The following is a 21,514-nucleotide window of genomic DNA, read 5'->3' as shown; positions in this document are numbered from 1 at the left end:
AGGCGAAATGGCGATTGTGTCTCTAGATGCTGTAAAAGCTTTTGATTCGGTCAAGTGGCCATGGCTGCTGGCGGCCCTTGAGGGGTACGGAATGGGGCCTGGTTATATTAGATGGGCGAAGATGCTATATAGTGAGCCGCTAGCCAGAGTCCGAACAGGATCAGTGATATCCGAGAGGTGGCTACTTAGTAGAGGTACCAGGCAGGGGTGCCTTGGTCCCCGATGCTTTACATTCTAGACCTGGAGCCCCTGGCAATATACCTCAGGCAACAATATGATACGATAGGTACTGAGATAGGGGGGGAACGACACCCGATATTCTTATATGTGTATCAATTGTTACTATACTTGAAGTACCCGGAAGAAAATCTCCAGTACATTCTGGAAGTGATGGAGAGGTATGGAACAAGTTACTTACCTGTAACTGTTGTTCTCCAGCATGGGTCTGGCATGGATTCACATGCTCATGAATATTCCCCGTCGTCAGGCTGGGAATCCTCGGTAAAGAAAAAACCAGTATCAGTTTCGTTTCTGATCTGTCTTTCGTAGTAATAACCAATCACTGGTCTCTGCGTCATACTGACCACAGCCAATGACTGCCCTCTACCTAAGCACCGCCTCTGGCAGCCATCTTCAGATTTGGAAGCACGTGAAGTGGCAGTATGACCAAGTGAAGAGCCGCAGAGGGGTAGGCGGGAGGGTTCGCATGTGAATCCATGCCAGACCCATGCTGGAGAACAACAGTTACAGGTAAGTAACTTGTTCCTTCTCCAGCATGGGGTCTGGCATGGATTCACATGCTCATGAATAAAGAATACATAGCAGTACACACATGCACAACCACGGGAGGTGGCAAAGGCTCAACATTAAGCATCACATCAACTCAACATTAAGCATCTTACCTCCTCACCAGGCTCACCTCAGGCGAACAGGTTGCGCAGCACTGCTTGGCCGACCCTGGACTCCTCCCTGGAATCCCGGTCGACGCAGTAGAATTTCGTGAAGGTGTGCGTCGACCTCCACGTAGCAGCCCTGCATATGTCCAGCAGGGGCACACCAGATAGGAACGCCGTGGTAGCTGCGATCGCTCTGGTGGAATGGGCTCTCGGACGGCCAGGCAGCGGTCGGTTTGCCAACCGATGACAGTACATGATACAGCCGGAGAGCCATCTGGAAATGGAAGCCTTCGAGAGAGCCTTCCCCTGATTGACAGGTCCAAAGTTCACAAAGAGTTGTGACGTCTTCCGAAAACACTTCGTGCGGTCTACGTAGAACTTCAGCGCTCTAGCCACATCCAGCGAGTGCAAAGTCCTCTCAGCCGGCGACGAAGGCGACGGGAAGAACACAGGCAACACCAAGGGTTCGTTGAGATGGAAGTCCGACGGCACCTTGGGCATGAAGGAGGGGTGCGTCCTGAGCACTACCCTCGTGTCGTGGAAAGTCAAGTACGGGGCCTTGCAGGAAAGGGCCTGGATCTCTCCCACTCGTCGTGCGGAGGTGATGGCCACAAGAAAAGCTGTTTTCCACGATAGAAACTTCAACGGGGCCGAGTGCAGAGGCTCGAACGGAGGTCCCATGAGCTTGGTCAGCACCACGTTGAGCTCCCACGCCGGGGCCGGGGCCTTCACCGGCGGGAACGATCTGAACAGTCCCTTCATGAACTCTTTCACCAGACGATGAGACCACAAGGACGTCCGCCCCGTGGTTCTGGTGTATCGGGAGATCGCAGCAAGATGAATCTTGATGGACGCGTGTGCCAGACCAGCTTTGGCCAGCGTCAGCAGGTACGGCAGTACTTGGGGAGCCGTAATCCGTAGAGGGTTAATCTTCTGTGCGTGGCACCAGACAGAGAACCTCTTCCATTTGTGTCCGTAGCATTTAAGAGTCGAGGACGCCCTGGCCTTTGCAAGAACCTCTCTGCAATCGGCCGGTATGTCGTATCCTCCAAACTCTAGCGCTGCCGGAGCCAGGCCTGCAAGTTCAGCGACTTCGGGTCGTGGTGGAGGATGGCGCCTCCTTCCCTGGAGAGTAGATCCGCGTCCGCCGGCAGCTTGATCGGCGGGGACGCTGACAAGTCCAGAAGGTCCGGGAACCATATCTGCCTCGGCCACGCAGGTGCGACGAGGATCATCCTGCACCGTGACCTCTTGAGCTGGTTGACGAGCCGGATTAGCAGAGGCAAGGGAGGGAACGCGTAGAGGAACAGGCCCTCCCAGGGGAACGAGAAAGCATCGCCCATGCTCCTCGTCTGGGGAAACCTGCTGGCGAACCTCCGGCACTTGGTGTTCGTTGCCGTCGCGAACAGGTCGATCTGGGGTGTGCCCCACCGTCGGAAGAGGCGATCCACCAGATCCTGCCGTAGTTCCCACTCGTGGCACGAGCGCAGCTCCCTGCTGAGTGAGTCGGCGATGGTGTTTTTTTTATCCCTGCCAGATGAAACGGCACCAGAAAAATCCCTTGGGCGACGGCCCAATGCCACAGGTCCTGCGCCTCCTTGGACAGCGCTGGGGACCTGGTTCCGCCCTGTTTCCTGATGTAAAACATGGTGGTGGTGTTGTCGGTGAAGATCCTCACCACCTTGCCCTTGAGGGACGGAAGGAAGGACCTGAGGGCCCAAAACACTGCACGGAGCTCCAGGACGTTGATATGCAGGGACTTCTCCGTCGGGAGCCAGAGTCCCCTTGCGTGCAGATTTTCGGTGTGCGCTCCCCACCCTTCCAGGGAGGCATCCGTGGTCACAGTCTCCTGGTGGGCAGGGGTCTGGAAGTCCATGCCCGCCGTCAGATGCGCGCGGGTGCCCCACCACCGTATCGCTCGTCGGAAACTCTCGTCGAGCTTGATCCTTTCCTCGAAGCTGCCCGTCGTCTGGATCCAGCGCGCATCCAGGAATTCTTGCAACGGGCGCATCCGGAGCCTGCACATGGGAATGAGGTAGATGCAGGAAGACATCATCCCGAGGAGGGACTTGATGGACCTCACCTTGGCCGCGTCGGCCACCAACATCCGTTGCACCTTGCCCAAGATGGTCCTGGTCCTCTCCTCCGACGGGGAGGCCAGAAGGGACACTGTGTCGAGCCTCGCTCCCAGAAACAGTGCGACTTGCGCGGGCACCAGGTGGGATTTGGCGTAGTTCACGGAGAATCCCAGGTCCGTGAGGAGTTGGACGGTCCTTGCCGTGTGGACCACGGCGAGCTCCCTCGTCTTGGCGCGGATGAGCCAGTCGTCCAGGTAGGGGTAGACGTGAATCCCCTCGCGGCGCAGCTGCGCCGCCACCGGTGCGAGGCACTTGGTGAATACCCTGGGTGCCGACCGTAGTCCGAAGGGAAGGGCTTTGAACTGGTAATGACGCCCTTGGACCACGAATCTGAGGAATTTTCGGTGCCCCTTTAGGATGGGAATGTGGAAGTAGGCATCCTCCAAATCCAACGACGATAGGAAGTCTCCTTCCTCCAGCTGACCCAGGACGTGCTGGAGGGTGACCATCCGGAACTTCTGCGCCTTGATGAACTTGTTCAGACGTCGCAGGTCTAGGATGGGGCGCCATCCTCCCGTCTTCTTCTTCACGAGGAAGTATCGCGAGTAGACTCCGGAGCCCCGAAGCCTCTTTGGGACGAGTTCGATGGCGCCCTTCTGGCGGAACCCAGTGTCGGCGATGTCCGTCGCCACGGTGATGGCGTGGTCCGACGCCACCTCACCTTCCTGCAGGATCTCAAGGGCCTCCGCCCTCTTGTCGTCCGGCAGAAAATCCAGCAGGGGAGCTAACTTGTACCAGAGCTCCCTGTCGTAGCGGGCCACGATAGCCAAGGCGTTGGCCGCTTTAATCGTCGTCGCTGCCGACGAGATGACTCTACGTCCCATAGCATCCAATTTCTTTCCCTCGCCGTACGGCGGGGAAGTTGATGTGGAGGCCGCACCCCCCCCGCTTTCTTCCTGGCTGCCGCGGAGACGACGGAGTCCGGGGTAGGCTGCGCCCGGAGGCATAGGGGGGCCGTGTCCGGGACCCGGTACTTTTTCTCGTACCGGTCTCTTCTAGCTGGCGTCGTGGAAGGGTTCTTGAGGAGGGAAAGGCCCTCATCCCAAATGTCGTCCAACAGAGGCACTGCGAGGACCGTCTTCCTCTTGGCCTCGCGCCGCTGATAAAGGAAGCCTTCCTTTTTCTTCTCCTCAGGGCAGAGTTGGAAAAGCTCGGAAGCCCTGGAGATCATGGAGTGGAAAGATCCGATCTCGTCGGGCGGAGAAGCCCTGGTGGGAGGCGACGACGTAAAATCCTCGTCGTATGCCTCGTCGTCCGTACCCGTCGCTGCCGTGTCAGTCCCCGTATCATCCCCTCGGGTGGACGGGGAGGAGGGCTGGACGGGGCGCGACGGTTGAAAAGGAGGTGGTGGATGGATCCTTCTTTTCTTGGTAGGGGGAACACCAGAAGGTCCCGGTTCTGGATCCCCCGACGGGAGAGGTTCCTCCGTCGGTAACGGTAGCCTCGTCCTTATCTCGGAGCATAAAGACTGTATGGCCAACAAAATGGCCGCCGAGTTGTCTTGCGGCGCTGGCAGAGGGGAATCCGACGGGCGAGCAGGGGCCCCGTCGGTATCCTCGACGATGTCGTCGTCGTCACCTGCGTCGGGGTCCATTCCGGCGGGCTGGCCTTCTTCCACGCCTAGGCCGTGGCTTAAGACCTCGATCAGCTCCTCTTCTGAGGTTGAGGCCGAATCTACGACGACGCCCTGCCCCCCCTTCTTCTTCCCCACGGAGGGTTTCACGGGGGTCCTATCGATGGGCACAAAGGAAGACTCCCTCCGCGGAGGCAGGGAGATTCTGGGCCCTGAGGTCGCCACCACTGGTGTAGCCACCACAGGCTGAGCCAGGGCCGCCGCGACCGTTTCGATAGAGGGCTTGGTCGGATGGATCAAGGCCTTCACCACCTTAGGTGCGCTCACCGCCTTATCCTTGAGGGAGGGGGCACTGCCACGCTCCTCCTCTGCCTTAGAGCTCGACCGGGGCCTCTCCAGGAGCTTCGCCGGGTGCTCGGCCTTCCTCTTACCCGACCCAGAGCGTTGGCTCGTGGTTGATGGTGCCGGGGAGGGTGCGCCCTGCCTGGCGCCCGTAGAGCCCGACCGTTCGGCGCTCCCGGTGCCAGCGGACTCGCGGTGCTTGGCCTTATGTTGGGCCCCCGTCGCCGGGGCGCCCTCAAAGGTCTTAGAAGACCGCTCGGATTTCTTCTTCTTCTCGCCAGACGGGCTCTTACCCTCCAGCCAGTTGGCGAGACGTTGATGGCGGTCCTTCATGGTCCGTTCCGACATGTTGCCGCAAAACGCACAGTCCTTCTCCACGTGCGTCTTGTCCTCATGAAGGCAGTAAAGGCAGAAAGAGTGTTCGTCCTCCTTGAAGACGTTCTGCAGCTGGCATCCAGGGCAGACCCTGAACAGCTTTCCGGGCGTCGAGCTTCCCTTCTCCTGGGCCATCTCCGAGACCGGGCCTGAGAAGCTTCTGGAGTCCTCCGAAGCGTAGCTCGACGAAATCTTCACCCTTGAGGGGCACAGATGAATCCGACACGGGTCCCCGTTGATCGGATGTAGGATCGGTGGAGCTTGAGGCTCTTTTGACCGAAAGAATCAAAGTTTTTTTGTGAAAAAGCGTGAAAAAAGCACTAACGCTCGAGAGCAATAGCACGAGGATCCCAACACATGAACGTGCGGTAAAAATCTGAAGATGGCTGCCAGAGGCAGTGCTTAGGTAGAGGGCAGTCATTGGCTGTGGTCAGTATGACGCAGAGACCAGTGATTGGTTATTACTACGAAAGACAGATCAGAAACGAAACTGATACTGGTTTTTTCTTTACCGAGGATTCCCAGCCTGACGACGGGGAATATTCATGAGCATGTGAATCCATGCCAGACCCCATGCTGGAGAATTAGTGAAATCCAACTAGCGTGGGACTACACAAAACTTACCTCTTGGTATTAGGTAACCCACCTTTAAATATAGGCTTGTACTACACAAGTTTGAAGTGCGACTGAGCAGCCAGGCTTATCTTAAGAGGGGTAATGATAGCTGTACAATAAAATCAGTAAATACAGGTATCCAAGTAAACACTTACACACTTAAAATTATAATATAAATATTTATTTATATATACACAAAGATATTTAAAGCATTCTTTAAAAAGCAGTAACTAGCAGTAACAGTAATCACAAGTTAGGATTTAATTCAAAAAGTGAACAATAAAACAGGCGAGTTCATGTATCATACATTTTCCGGCACCAAGGGTGATGCCATTTGAGGTCAGTATAACACTTATTTTGGATCACCTTTGCAGTATTGAGTTATAAAGGAGGGAAAGGTTAGGGTTAGATTAGAACATACTGGTATTCTATAAAAACAGTTAGATTCTTCCAAAGGGATGCAGGCAGTCTTTTATCCCAGCAATAATAGTGTTTAACAATAAAAACCTGTAAGGGAACACACACTGCTAAAGCCAATGGGTTCAGAAGGGGGCATTTAGGGAGCCAGGCTAGCCAAAGTCAATGGGAAAAGTCAAAGTTCTGATGCTCTCTTCTTAGAACATTTTCCTAAATAGTCAGTAGTTCAAATAGAAAATCACAGCAACTGAAGGAGTCACCTTGAAGAAGCACACGCTGAATGTATGTGAGTTGAGGTGAACCCAGAGTACGGAAAATAGCACTCCCCAAGGTGGGAAGCACCCCAAATGGCAAAAGGATAATGTCAACCAAGCCCCACAGTACCCGTGAACTGAAGAATGTGTTCCAGCTGGATGCCTTCTGGTTGCAGTGCAGCAGACTCTTGTTCCCGGTCCTTGGTCGTGGTGACGAAAGGGAGGATCTCTGGCGGGCTCCTGCAGAGGCACTCGAGAGAGGGACTCTGCAGCAATAGATTCTCTTTGATTCAGCGGCTCTTTGTGGTTTTGGCACCTTTTTCTCAGCGCCAAAGAAAAACTAACAGCTCTGGTAGAAGTTCCTTGATCCCTCAGTCCTGGACTCTGGTGAGGGGACTGTGGATGCGAATTTCCTGCTTCTGTAGGGTCCTCTGGATGCCCACAAAGTTTCGGCCGGATTCGCACTTCGGAAGACCATGCACTCAATGATGTTTGAGGTACCCAGAGTATTGGGATTCTACAGCCTTGGAAAGTCACAGCAATTCCGGGGTTGTTCCAAAATAGAGTGGTCTTGAGGCTAGTTGGTCCCACAAGCCTAAGGTCATAAGTCATCCCGTACGGGTCTTCCCAGTCGATACCCATACGGGGTCAGCACAGCTGCAGGGCTTCACCGGGTACTTTGCCGTCCAGGAGGTTGCTGCTGGCGTCTCTTTATGTCTTCTTCGTCAGATGTTGTCCTCCAGTGGTCCACTCAGTCTCTAGTCTCAAAAGCCTTGCTTTTTATGCAAGTTAACATTCATTCAAAGCCCTAGGATGTCAATAACCCAGCAGGGTGGCTGTCCTACAGGACAGTCAGTCAGCCAATAGAAACTGGTTTCACTCAGGCCCACCTACGGACAAAGGACAGGGATGTTTCGGGACCCTCCCTCACTTCCTGCCTTTCCAGACACAGTGGAGCCTGGGCGGGCTTCAGGGCTGAAGCCCACCAAAGGCAAATCACACAAAGGGATCAAACCTGACTCAAACAACATAGTAAAAGCCCAGAAGAAACTAACTGACAAGAAATGGTGAAAAAAGAAGACAGGGTCCATTTTGGGAAGATGGTCACCCTTGGGTGCTGTACTGTAGCTGAGGTATCAGCCTGGAGATACAAGTCACCAGGTAGTAAAAAAGAAACCATTGTCACCAGTTATTCAAATGAGCTAGTGTAACAAAATGGTACATGAGACATGGGATATGTAATGTAACTGCCCTCCCCAGCATTGCACATAGGATGGTGTGTGCTGGACTCACAAAGGAAAAGGTATGTAAGACGGGGGTCATCTCACTATTCTAGGGAGAAGTAGCTCACTCAAGAAAATGTAGTTAAACATTAAGAGAACTGCAAGGGATTTGTCAGTGGCATGGCACAAAAGGTGCTGTGTGTCAAAATGCAAAAATCAGATGCCTATGGAGTTTACCAGACACCATAAAACAGTAAGAAACACAGAAAATCATAGTCCGTAAACCATATGAGTGAGAAAAAGTCCACTCACTCAAGAGTTCAAATTAAAAAGCCCCGAGTCCAGCAAAAGAGCTGGGGGTCTCTAAGGTAAAGGGAATTGGGACAGAAATGAAAATTCTCTTTAACACCAGTCTTTAAGAGTTTTCGGCTTAAATAATTTACAGGCCTTGCAATGCAGTTCATCGTGTACCAGAGGAATACAATTATTGTACTCTTTAGGAGATTCTTTCCAAGGAAACTTTGTGTTGCAGGAAGGACATAATTAAATGGTGTTATGGTAAATAGACATCGAAAGGGTAGCCAGACAAAGGAACATATGGGAAAGTGTGACAAAAGCATGCTCTACTTTCTAAGAAATGTTAGAACCACTCCCACTCTCCCAGGTCCAACTTGGGTCCTTCCTATCATCCATCTTCCTCTCCACCTGTGGTGTTCCCAAGGGGTCTAACCTCTCGCCCTGGCTTTTCAACCAATACCTGGCAACTCCCACCCGCTGTATTACCATTTTCTGCTCAAACTTCCAGTGCTACGTGGACAACACAACTCATTTTCAGGCTGCCCTCGGCCACGTCCTCTACCTCTCTCATCTCTGATTGCCTAAATGCCATTCAAGATTGGTGTGCTGCCAACTAGATGGAGATCCTCCTCATCGGTACACCAACACCATCCTTTCCCCTCACTCTCTGGCCGGCCTCCCTCAGCCCTCCACCTATCCCCCACCTGCGAGGCAAAGAACCTTGGTGTCACCTTTGAAGCCACACTTTCCCTCTCCGCCCACAACACTGAAGTATCAAAAAAGTCAAACTTCTTACTGCACCTCCTCAGACGTACTCTGCCTTTCCTCTACTTCCCCCAGAAGCGCATTGTCTACCAAGCTCTGGTTTTCTCTAGGTTGGACTATTGCAACAGCCTCTTTCTTAATCTAGCTGCCTCTACTCTCCACCCTTTGCAACTTATCCAGAACAGGACTGCAAGACTTGTCCTTGGCATCAAGCCCTGGGATCGTATCTCTCCAGCTCTGAAATCTCTCCACTGGCTCGCTGTGGATGCAAGGATTAAATTCAAGACACTATGCATTGTCCACAAGGCTTTCTGGGGTCTGGGTCCAACATACCTTCAGCTATCCCTCCGCAAATACCTCCCATCTCGAGCTCTCCGCTCATCTATCCCCAACTCCCCCAGGGTCAGTCATTTCTCAAAGAAACAAGCTGGGGGTAGATCTCCAACATCGGCTGGGGCCTCCCTCTGGAACAACGGCCTCCCTGCCACTCTAAAACTTGGAGGAGAACCCCCTCTGGTTCAGGAAGCACCTCAAGACCTTCCACTTCCCCTGCTGATTCTGTTCTCCCTCGGCACAGTGCACCTGGCCACCCTCTGTCCTCCAGGCCCAGGTACCTGCTCACCCTGCCACACTCACGCACTACCTCCGGGCCATCCCTTGCACTGAGGTCTATATCTGTACCAATACAGTCCCCCACTTTTTGTTCCGGCACTTATCAGACCTACCCAGTCTGCTGCCTTAAACCCAACACTTGCTGGCTGCACTACCATTGTTTGTTGCCTTTATTATTTATTAATCTATTATTTATCTCTTTTTCTCCTTGCTCCACATTCTCCTTTTCGCCCCCCTTCCATGCACTTCTCCCCCTCCCCCCATGCACTTGCGTGTTCTCAATGTCACTGGGTCTAGTAAGATCGATATATTTGTTCTCCCCTGTTCCCTTTGCCTTGCCGCGCTCTGAAATACTTGTGTATGAGCAGGATAGAAATAAAATATCAATATCAATACTGTGAAGGCCGAAGCTTGAAGAAAGCCACAGGCTGTCATCAAGAGTTCAGTCGCAGTCTGGAAATGTTTGTCAAAGGAAAGTTGAAATTGTGCATTGAAGCCATGGTAATGTTAAATATATTTAGCAATATATCTCTTAGATAAACTACGAGCTCTGCATGAACGCGACCAACCGGAATGGCGGAAATAATCTGGGGGACCTGGACGCATGAGGGATCATGGGTACAGTACACGTGACACTAGGGATAGTGTTACAATCACACCCAGTCGATGTCCCTTTATGAACTTCGAAAACATGATGCAAAACTCTGCAACTTCCACTAGATGTCCGATTATATGCACAGCAAATGAATCTAAGCAGACACTAGCATCAGAAATAGCGTTACAGTACATAATGATTGGCAATCATGTTGATGTACCATGTGTGATCTGCACTCTATGCCACTCCCCCAGCCCATAAGAGTGGCGGTAGACCTCTCAATCAAGTTTATTTAATTTGATAGACTAACTTGGTGGATATCATGCATAAACACAAACACACACAAGCTGGCTGTGCAGAGTCCCTCACATTTAGTTATTTGTTGTACTACCAGCAACCTTAGAACACTATGACACAAATGTACTTTGTTTAAGAAAACTATTGCCCCACAGGTGTAAACTACATCAAGGTGACACAATCATGAGCTGCATATGATAAAGCTCAAAATATATTCTGAAGAAAATCACTGTTTTTTATGCACTTTAAAAATGCTTTACCTTGCTAAACCACCGTAGTCAAGCCCTTCCTCTCCACGAAATATTACATACAATCTCCTCCTTAGGTCATAGGGTTTTAAAGCCATGATCTGTAAAAAAACAAAATGGCAGAAAATATTTTTTTTACACTAACTTAATTTGGTTATTGTATTCTGTTCACTGAAATAACCAACCTGTTCTCCTACTATTCTGCAATCAGTATCAAGTGAGATGGTTGTAATACAAAAGTTCAAGTTACTTAATAGTAACACTATTCGTTTAATGCAGGCATTGTCCTCAGATTCAAAACCTTGAGATGTCCTCCTAGTCATTATAAAGATGAAATACATATTATACTTGAAGTAATTCAACTATAAAACATATTGGGTGTAGGGATTTGAGAAACAACCACAAGTTTGTCCTTTGAGATTGTTTTAGGAGTTGACCCAGAAATATATACTTCAGAGATAAAATAGGGATCATGGCTAAGATGAAAGCTGGGAAGAACTGATCCTATGTAGCTCCTCCGATCCCCGCAACCAATGGCAATAAATACAACACACTTGACAAATGATGGCTGAGTCTGGGAAGGCCAGTAAATGTTTTCTGGTCCTGGTGTGATGGCAACATGAACAAGGCCTTGGCAGATGATTGCGCCGTTAGACTCTGCTGCTTGACTATCTGCTGGTTGACTAACCTGGAGGAAATCAGTGGTGCAGCTTGTTGAGTTATCCTGTGCGTATCTGTTGCATTTAGCTGTTGTGAAGAGAGAATATAACCGGAGCGTCATCAAAGTTGATGGGCACTGCAGAGCTCTTGCTTCATCAGTAAGAGGGTTGTACTGCCACCAGTGAGTGGGTGTGGGAAGAAGAGGACAGTCCACACTTTGTCTACTTAACTACAGAGTGCAGCCAATTCAACAAGATTAACATTAGCTTTGCTATCTTACAAAGTTGTGGCTTCTTGTCAATCCCTGCCTGCAGGTCTGTGTCCTGGGAGAGACTACTAGCTGCAGACTGACTATTCTGTACTTTGCATCTTCTATGCTCATAGAACACAAAGATTGCCTCCTGAAGGTGCCCGCAAAACCTACCGGTGTTGGAGCTGTATGTGCAAAGAGCTCAGTGGGGGAAAGAGTTCCCATGGCCCGCTCCGAATCCAGAGAGGATTTGTGGGGTCCTCACTATGCTGGCATTTATCCACAGAGGTCTGTTGCGTCCTGTATCTTGTCCTGCTGGCCACTATGAATGTAAGCTAAAATACTGTTCTCTGAAGGGTGAATGCTTATAAGGAGAATGGGTTTCAATGTATGTTCTATGTGTGTATTAGTTGGGGTCTGAGGTTTGTTGAGAGTTGGTTGTGGGTCTCTCCTATCTTATGTACATGTGGCTTCCAAATAACTATGAAAATGAACTTACGAATATAAGAAATTACTTACCTCAGTAATTTTCTGATTGTTTTCCTCCCATGGATTCTTCATCTATAATAAAAATCAACAGCGCAGGAAACATTTCTGCCACCGGGGGTGCAGGGCCCCTCCGCGTTGGCTCTGTCTAGCGCCTCTCCATGTCAAGTGCCGGAGAGGACTTCAGAGCCAGTATATACTGAGGCGTCACACTCCATGACCTCAGTTACTCCCTCATTCCCTAGCACACTAATCCTGTGGGACTGCAGAACCAATGGTGTATTAGCCCAAGGGGGGCAGGTAGAGAGGGCAATGAGGAATCCGAAAGAATATTACTGAGAGGCAAGTATTTTGTTTTTCTAATGGATTCCTTTCTCCCATGGACTCTTCATCTATGATGGACCCCCAAAGCAAAAAGAAAATATGGAGGAGGGAGGAGTGCAAGGACACCACTTACACCAGAAAACTCTGGAGGACCGATCTACCAAAGTGGGCATCCATGCCTGAAATGGAATCCAAAAACCAGAAAAGGAAGCATCTCTATAGAGTTACAACAGTTTTTGTACAGCGTCAAATTACAACACAGTATTTTAAGAGAAAATATTTTTGGGGAAAAATTCTGAAACAGTACAAAACATTTTCATACCAATGATAGTCATCAACAAATGTGTGTTTTATTCCATGTTAGAAATATTAATAAAAAAGAATAAAAAAATCAACACCTGAAAATCAAGACTGACAATTACTTTTTCATACTGAACCGAAAATAGAAGAGAAAAATGTAGACATTACAAACACCAGGAAGTGCCTCTCACTAAAGAACCAAAGCACCACAAGTTTATCTATTACCAAGGTGGTGGTGTGAGGAGCCTGGAATGAGTCGCAGACAAAGAGGGGTCATGTTTGTGGTTAAAAACTTTTATTGAAACAAAAGGGGGCTGGAAAATGCCTCACCTTCCATAATCTAGGAGGTATGTCCCTAGCTCAATCAAAACTAATGGGTCTGTTCGGTGTCAAGATGTCCAATCAAAAGAAATCCTATTTTGGCCCTCACACTCTAAAACCAACTATAAGGTGTAAAGGGTATTTCCCATTGATTTCTGAAAAGTGCACATATGTTCAAATCCAAAGAAAAGGTTTCCAATTGAGAGTATTCACAGTTCCAGGGAATGGCTCCTTCCACAGATACTTTGTAGTATTGTAACAATGTTCAAAAATAAAGAATGGTCAAGTTCTTTACAACCCAAGAGGATCGCTCCTCCCTCTTGGCACTGTTGGGGAGATTTATCATTTGTATGCTTCATCCCCCTCTCCTAGTGAGACCGCCAGCACTTTTTGCTGGAATTCTGAACCTTTTTCTGAAATCCTGAATGAGTGGAGCGTTTTTCCACTCATTCATTCTATGGGCTCTGTCTTTTGGAACTCTATTCTTTGTACGTTTACCTGTCCCATGGAGTCCATTTTCCTCCATAACACTTAAAGGCATCCGTATTTTACGATTGCAGCACACAGCTCCTTAGAGGCAGTGTTGCTGGGAACCCTTAGGGTCCTCCTTTGAGATCATTTTCTTTTTCCTACAGTAACTACAGTTCTTCAGGATACAGAGATACTTAGTATCTCTCCCCAAAACGTAATGTTCTGATAGATTGGCGCACACCACCTTATGTGGAGTGCCAAAGGGATACTTGGTATACCGCTTCTCTCGGCTCCTGTGACTTATGTCACATGGACAAACTCCTAGTTATGGCTAGTGGCAGTGGACATGCCCTACCAACTATTGTGTGATTTTTCTCCCGCAGGTTATGCCCATAGCCTCAGTAGTGCACAATAGGGGCACCCAAGTACCAACTCGGGGCCTCCCTTCTTTTTTAGCCATTATTAGCGCGGTTGTTCTTCGTTAGCCCTTCTACCATTCTGGGAGGAGGAGGCCTGTGCGGGAGTGGCCCTTTAGCAAGCCCTTTAACAGGGTCTCCAACGTTGTTTAAGTCTTCTTGTATCTTCTTTCCTAGAGACTACAAAGTAACCACAGAAGCTTTGACTTCTGCTGCTTTTCAAGACTTTAAACCTCTCAGAACTGCCTTTTAGCTAGGGTTGCGTTTTGAACTTTAAAAGACTTACTGTGCAAGGAGACTGCCTCTAGAACCTGAAGCTCTGCTAGGATAACACTAACCAACTGTTTTCCTTCCCAGACATCATCATATATGTATATGATGTATATATCATATCTATACCCCTAGTACTTTTGCTGGACTCTATGACTTTTTAATTTTCAACCAGGAGAGTGAGAGACCTTTTTTCCCACTCTCTCATGTATTTTACTGTGATTTTAACTCCGTTTCCTTTGGTTTTGGAGTCTGACAAACTCCATAGGCATCATCTGTTTACATTGTGACACATAGCACCTTCAGTGCAGTGGCACAGGGAAGTCTTTCACATTTCCCAAAGGTTTAGATACCTTCTCTTGGCTAAACTGTTTCCAAGAGCAGTAAAGTGAAATTGACTTTACTTACAATTGTAACTTTCTAGACCCAGCACAGACGATCTTACAATAGGGCGCTGGAGGGGTTACTTAGTATCCCCTTTGTCTAGTTTCTCATGTAACAATTTTATGTTACCCTTGCTACAATTAACGGCCGGTGGCAGTGGTTTACTTTTAACTACCATTGGGAGTTTTTACCACGGGATGCGTTTGCAGCTGCAGTGAAGCACCCATGCGCTTGGGTCTTCTTTTTTACCGTTTCTTGCTGGAAAGGCCCTTCTTGAGATTTACTCTGCACGCCAAACCAGGTTTGGTCTCTTTGTTCGTTTTGTCTTTGCCAGGATTCACGAGTGAAGCCCGCCTCTGGCTCCAGTATGTCTGGCAGGGGCAGGAAGTGAGAGAGGTGCCCAAAAACTCCCTGTGCTTAATCCCCTTGGTTACAAGAATGCACCCAAAAGTGATTGGCCGGCTGGCTGTCCGGCAAGGACAGCCATCCTGCTGTGTGATTGACAGCTAGGCTGGAATGAATGGGAGAAACCTGCAAAAAGGCGACGCTTGTTGGCTTGGAAGGCAGAGTAGACCACTGGACAGAGGAATCTGAAGAAGAATTTGGAAGAGACGTCTGCTACAACTCCTGGACTGTTGGCTTGCCCAGTGAAGCCCTGCTGCTGTGCTGAAGCTCCAAATTCGCCTCAACTAGAGAAGCACTGTAAGGACGACTTCTCCCCTTGTTGCTATTTGCTGTCAGACGCGAGAAGCTGAAACTCTGAAGTGACACTGAATTGAAGTTTGCCCTTTGCTGTCGCTGACCGCCCCCTTGTGTGGCAGACGTCCCCAGAAGTCCTCCCTCTTGTCCCCACGACTGAGGCCCAGGAACAAAAGGATCTGCAGAGCCGCCCAGGAACAAAAGGATCTGCAGAAGTCAGCTGGAGCGATTTCTTTTAACCAAAAGGTACTGTACAGTATAAGAGAACTTACCCCTTGTCTTGTATCCTTACTTGTTCTCAGTTGAGACCAGTCTTTGTTGCTCCTGTAGAGTTGCTTTCATCTTCTACACCCCACAAGCCTCCCAGCTTGTGGCCCTATTTTGATTATACTTTTTCTACAAAGACTTCTAAAACATTGTGCAAGACTTTTACTACCTGCAAGAAGTGCTTCAGCTCAACTAGACTTTTGCCCAATTGCCAGTGGCTGGCCTGAGTCCCTTCTCTCATCGGATTGTTTTTTTTTTAAACTTACTTTGCATTGGGGGTTCAAAAGTACTTACCTGCTTCAGACTATTTGTGTGATCTCTTGCCATATTCCGAAACCTCTTCACTTTGACGCTCATCTCAGTATTACTCCAAATATACCAGTGATATATTAATGTCCACAGTGTTCTAGCTATTTAAGTAACCTGAGGTTGTAGGAAGTGTGTGTGCTATCCCAAATGGGTATTTGCTGATTTAGTGAAACTAAGAGTGTGCATTTTGGAGTGTATTTTTGTGTTACTAATATATTGCCCTTTCTGAAGACGGCTTATTCAAACTGACTGTTAAATTAATAATTGTTTAATCAAGAAACCTTGAGTGTAAGTGTTTATTTGTATACTTGTCACTATGGATCTCTGTGTAACCATCCTACTGCTAACATTGACCCCTCTTGAGATAAGCCTGGCTGCTCAACCACACTACCAACCTGTGTAGTAGAGACTTTTACCAAAGGTTGGCTTCCTATTGCAAGGAGGTCAAGGTTGTTGTAGTGCACCCAAAGGGTACTGCACCAAATCTTGCCTAACACATAACATTTTTGTTAAGGAAGTTAAGGAGGCAAAGAGGGGTGTATAAGGCTATCTGGCTCATCAAGGTGCAAGATCCTTTGCCACATAGTAGTATAAAGGCCATTAGACAAATAAAAAACAAATACAGAAACAGCATCAAACGGTGGAATATTTATTGTAAGAATGCAAAATGGCAACAATTGACAACAGTTACTACAAGGGATTCCAGGAAGATTTGGCAGCTGCGGGTGAAAGCTAAAACATGTCAGGAGAATTTGGTGGTGAAACCAGTCTGTGCTACCCAGTGGGCACAGCATACTAGGTCCAATTTTGTCTTAATGCAGGGGTGGGGGGATAAGATTACCCCAGTCATAGAAGAGTTTAAAATACATATTGACAGAGAGAAGATACTGTACAAGACAAAAAAGCTAAAAAGATCGAGCACCTGGCCCTAACGGGCTTGCGTATATAGTCCTAACAAATGATCTCGAAACTTGTGCAACGTTACTTCATATCTTGTTCACTAAAGTATACACTGAGGGTTTAATTCCAGCGTCTTGGAAGAGGTCGTACTTAGCACCAATATTTTAAAAAGCAAATAGGTCTGACCCAGTCAATTACAGACTATTGTCAATGTTTGACATGACAGGGAAGATCTTTACCTCCCTTATACTGGAGAATTTGAAGAAATGGTGCCAATCTGTCCAGTTATTTGACACATTCCAAACGGTGTTCAGACCAGGATCTGGTACCAACTGTAATTTGAGGGTTATTAATTTTGTTGTATTTTATTGTGCATTTGTTAGGTGCTTATACAGTAAGTCAATTCTGTTCCAAAGCGCCCACAGGGCAACAGGGAGGGAACATGGGATTGAAGCAATAAAAACAGTGGAGTATGAGGACGAACCTACTAGGCCTTGTGAGTGTTCAGAACGTGCAAGTGCAGCGAGAAGAGGGGAAGTTGGAGTGGGGGTAGGTGCTGGAATGTCTGTGATCCTGGATGAGCAGCGGATGAAGTGCATGGTATGGCAAGTGTTAAGCGACCTGGAGCCGCATTGGGTAGATAGCGCAAGCCTACAGAAAGGAGGCTGGTGAGTGCCGAGGTAAGTGCTGCAAGATAGGCATAGACTGAGGCGATAGGGCGTCGGAGGCCAGGAATACATAAGGGCCCTGGTCACCAATCACAGCGACTGTGAGAATTAGCAGAGGAGGGAAGAGGGGGAGGAGGAGGTGAAGAGGAAAGTCTTGCAGATTTTTCTGAATTTGAGGAATTCCTGCTTAAGACTAAGAGGAAGGGGAGGCGGTTCCATAAGAGGGAGCCAGCTGAAGAAAGTGATCGGCCTACGGCCCTTTTTCTAGTGAAACGCTTTACACACAGAGTTGGTGACAGAGGACTGTAGAGATCTAGAGTGGCAGTATTTAGTAAGTGAAAGTTGCAGATACTGTGGTCAGAGTTCCTAGACAGCCTTGTGGATGATGCAGAGGGATTTGAATTAATGTGCCGCTAACGGGAGCCAGTGAAGACTTTTTAGGACAGGAGAGATGCAGTCCCTGGCCTTAAGGCCAAGGATAAGTCTTGCTGCCCTATTCTGAATTAGCTGGAGGGGTCGTAGAGTTGAAGACAATAGATTCTGGAGAAGGCTATTGCAGTAGTCAAGCCTTGAGAGAATCAGGGGCAGGTAACATTGAGCTTCTGGGGGAAAGTGAGAAAAGACAATTTCTTTGAGAAGGAACAGTTGAGAGGGGGACTTCTTGGCAATGTCCCGATTGTGAGGGAGGAAGGAGAGAGAGAGGAGTCGATGATGACTCCAAGGTTTCTGGCTTCAGATGAAGGAGCAGGGGGAGAGCCCATTGAGGATGGCCAGAGTGAGGGGACAAAAAGAGGGAGCAGGGGTCCCAATGGAAATGAGCTCGGTCTTAATGGCATTAAGGCAGAGATCGTTGGAAGTGCACCAGAGCCGGATGGCAGATAGCCAGTCGGGGGTGATGGGAGATGCAAGAGGGTCAGCAGGCGGCTGAGCAAAGTAAGTGTTGATGAGCCAGGGGGAGAGGTTGAGCCCTGGGGGTCACCACAGCTAGAGAAGGAAGTTGATGAGGAGAAGGTGCCCAAAATGACTTTGGACGATCAGTCAGTTAGGAAGGTCAGTCCAGTCCAGTGCCCGTTCTGAGATGACAAGTTGATCTCTAGGGCAAAAAAAAAGATAGACCGACTCTGCATGCAGTCTTCATAGACTTCAGGGCTGCCTTCGACAAGGTTGACAGACAGACTGTGGAAGAAGATGGAGGAATTTGGTTGCCCAAGGAACTTATTGCAGGCCGTTAGAAGCTTGTACGAGGGCATGAGTGTTCAGGTGAGACTGGACAGCAGGGTGACCATCACAACACCAATTGCTACTAGCAAAGGTGTTGTGCAGGGCTGTGTATTGGCCCTCCTGTTTATTATCTATATGGCTGACCTACCAAGAGCACCAAGTAAGATTGATAACTGTCCCCCCCCACCTCCTCCAGTGTGGGACATGCAATGATCTCCTGCCTATCGTATGCAGACAATCTAGGTATCGTCAACAATACCTTCTTTGGCACAACGAAAACTGTGGCTGAACAATAGAACTATGCCACCATCAATGCGCTCACTATTAATTTTGAGGGGAAAAAAAACAGATGATGCAGATCCCCCATCGTAAATTCAATAAACCCATACTATAAATACATGAAAATATTGTAGAATAGGTCAACAGCAAGAAATACCTAGGAGTAGAGCTAAATTCTGACCGTGGTTATGTTGAGCGCATTGATAAAACATGAAAAAGCTGCATCATTTACAGTGCTAAAAGCCAGACTTGCTGGGGAGACATCGTGTTACAGCATGGCAGGTATTTGGATGCTGAATAAACAATGCTTAGGTGCTGCTGTGCTGTGTGGAACCCTAGATGTCCTAGCGATGAAGGATTTACATTGGTCAAAAGTGATTGAGGGGAGGTTCGGGAGGAAGGCATTGGGATTTGCACCATCGATCTCCATTGAGCTCCTATGCTTGGAACTTGGCTTAATATCCCTCCCGGCCCTTGCTTTCAATAGGAGATGATTGTAGTAAATAAAAATGAAAACCAAGCCTAGATGCCCTCAGTTGAATTTATGTGGGCGATAGTCCACACCAGTGACCTTGACGTCTAAAAAGTGCATTAAATGGAGACCCGACTGGGATAGTGAATTTCAGGTATTAAAGAAGTAATTTATGAAATAACTTAAAAATTGGGATTGGGCTTCGATTATGCCAATATTGCAAAATTAAAAAGCCAAAGAGAGGTGATGTTCATTGCAAACACATTTAAAATTCCCCAGTAATATTTACTATTGTGCCCCTCGCAGCATTTGCTTAGATTCCTATTGTTGCTGCGTACCAACAAATTACCTGTGTTGGCAATGCTGGGTCCTGAGTTACAGCTACCACCACAGAACTGATTATGTCGTATATGCAAAAATCCTTTAACAAAGGAAAATGCTAAACATGTACTGAGAGTGCAGGAACTAGGAACATGGTATATGAGCACCTTATGAAAACTTGTGGGACACCTAGAGCATTAAGGATGATGCATTCTGGCAGTACTGTTTAAATTCTGGAAATACATCACTACACCTTTAACTTTATCATGTATGGCTTCAAGTAAAAAGTTTACTTAAGTAAAGTAAGGAACAGTATTAGCAGTATTCAATATTGTACTTGACAGGTAATCTATGGTACTGAATGTTATTCTAGATTAGTATCAACATATTATTGAGAATACACTAAGAGGCAATAAGAAGTATATACGCACCTACTTGATTATGTTTTTAAAAGAATGAGTACTATTTTAGTGATTCTGAAAAGGTGCTAGTACGTTTTATAGTGTGGTGGTATAATGGTGTAACAATGAAATGATTTTATAGAAATGTTATGGAAGTTATGGAAATGTTATACGTTTTATGAAAATGTTGTAAAATCTGTAATATGCGTGATGATTTTATAATACTATAATATGTATTATGTACTTTTATGTGTGTAAAGTTTGTAATGAACTAATTCACATTAATAGTAAAGTGTCGCCCTGTGTGGACTCGTAACCCTAGACTACTCACAAACTTGTCATGAGACTAAGCCTTGGCTACTCATCCACACTGCCTTGATTGCGTTTTTCCCCAACCTCTCAGGGTCTTCCCTGTTCACCATAACTAGGATGGCCTCCCAATATCCCCCCTCCAACGCCCCCAGGGCAGATTTTGGAAATGCATCTTAAAACCAAAGTGTCCAGTGCCCAGAACAGATTCATCGGAGGACTGAACCGCTGAACCAGGCCTAAATCGCAAAACTGAAATTGACATATGCACCAGAGACTCCTTCCAACAGAACCAAGACACGAAGCAAGGTGGTCTAGCGAATTCAGGGGCATCTGAAGTACAGGAGGCAAGTTAACATACTCATTTCAACTCCCCCCCCTACCTCAATAAGGTTCATCAGGTGTAAAGTGCTTAACTTACCTCTCCCTTGCCTGAACATGATATATGGCGTTCTAATCATGGATTCCTCCCCTGAGCCTTCCCTAAGGTGGTGGGATTGAAAGCGGACCTCCTAAGAACTTAAATTCCTTTGCTCTTAACTTTTAAGACTCTTACACACTGCTGGTTGGCTTTGCCTTCATATTTTAAGCCTTCTTTCAAGACTCCTAGCGTCATGCAAAGGTTGGGTCTTATAACTTGAAGGGCACTAGGTCACATCTCTTCTAGCAAGGGAAGGACTTTTTCAGTGTAGGGTCTTGTAGCTATAAAGTTTTGTATTATATTTGAACCACTTGCCTTCTCTTTTTTTCAATTGCTTTGCTCTTTTAACATGAACTGCCTATGCCTATGCAGCCTGACCATGCCCTAACCTGAATCACCTACTCCCACTGCCAAATGTGTCTTTTGGGTGATGTCTCTGCATGTGTTGTTATAATGGTTTTCTCGCCCTACTGTGTCATTTAGCGCCTACTGCTCAGCAGTACTATTATACTATGTACTTTATCTAGGGTGTACTACGACATTCAATGGCTGCATTGCACCCAAATGTATCTATATTTAGCATCAACTAGCCTAGAGGTGCCCTGCGCCCTGAATTGCATTTAGCCCTTTTGTATCTGCATTGACTAGCCCAGAGGTGCCCTGCGCCCTGAATTGTATTTAGCCCTTTTGTATCTGCACTGACTAGCCTAGAGGTGCC

At 47.8% G+C, this 21,514-nt stretch overlaps 1 protein-coding gene across 2 annotated transcripts in view; it reads right to left on the bottom strand.

Moving 5' to 3' along the window:
- Positions 1–21,514, bottom strand: part of WWP1 (WW domain containing E3 ubiquitin protein ligase 1) — a 2,181,222-nt gene that overhangs the window by 760,985 nt on the left and 1,398,723 nt on the right. For both annotated transcript variants that reach the window (XM_069621301.1, XM_069621302.1), the window contains exon 16: positions 10,660–10,748. In XM_069621301.1, the coding sequence (XP_069477402.1) occupies positions 10,660–10,748 (89 nt within the window). The remainder of the gene's footprint in view (positions 1–10,659; positions 10,749–21,514) is intronic.

The sequence above is a fragment of the Ambystoma mexicanum genome, chromosome 5q (genome assembly GCF_040938575.1).
Source record: "Ambystoma mexicanum isolate Mex_15411 chromosome 5q, UKY_AmexF1_1, whole genome shotgun sequence".
Taxonomy (NCBI): domain Eukaryota; kingdom Metazoa; phylum Chordata; class Amphibia; order Caudata; family Ambystomatidae; genus Ambystoma; species Ambystoma mexicanum.
Note: the sequence above shows the minus strand (reverse complement) of the source record. Positions and strands in the feature narration are given on the sequence as shown.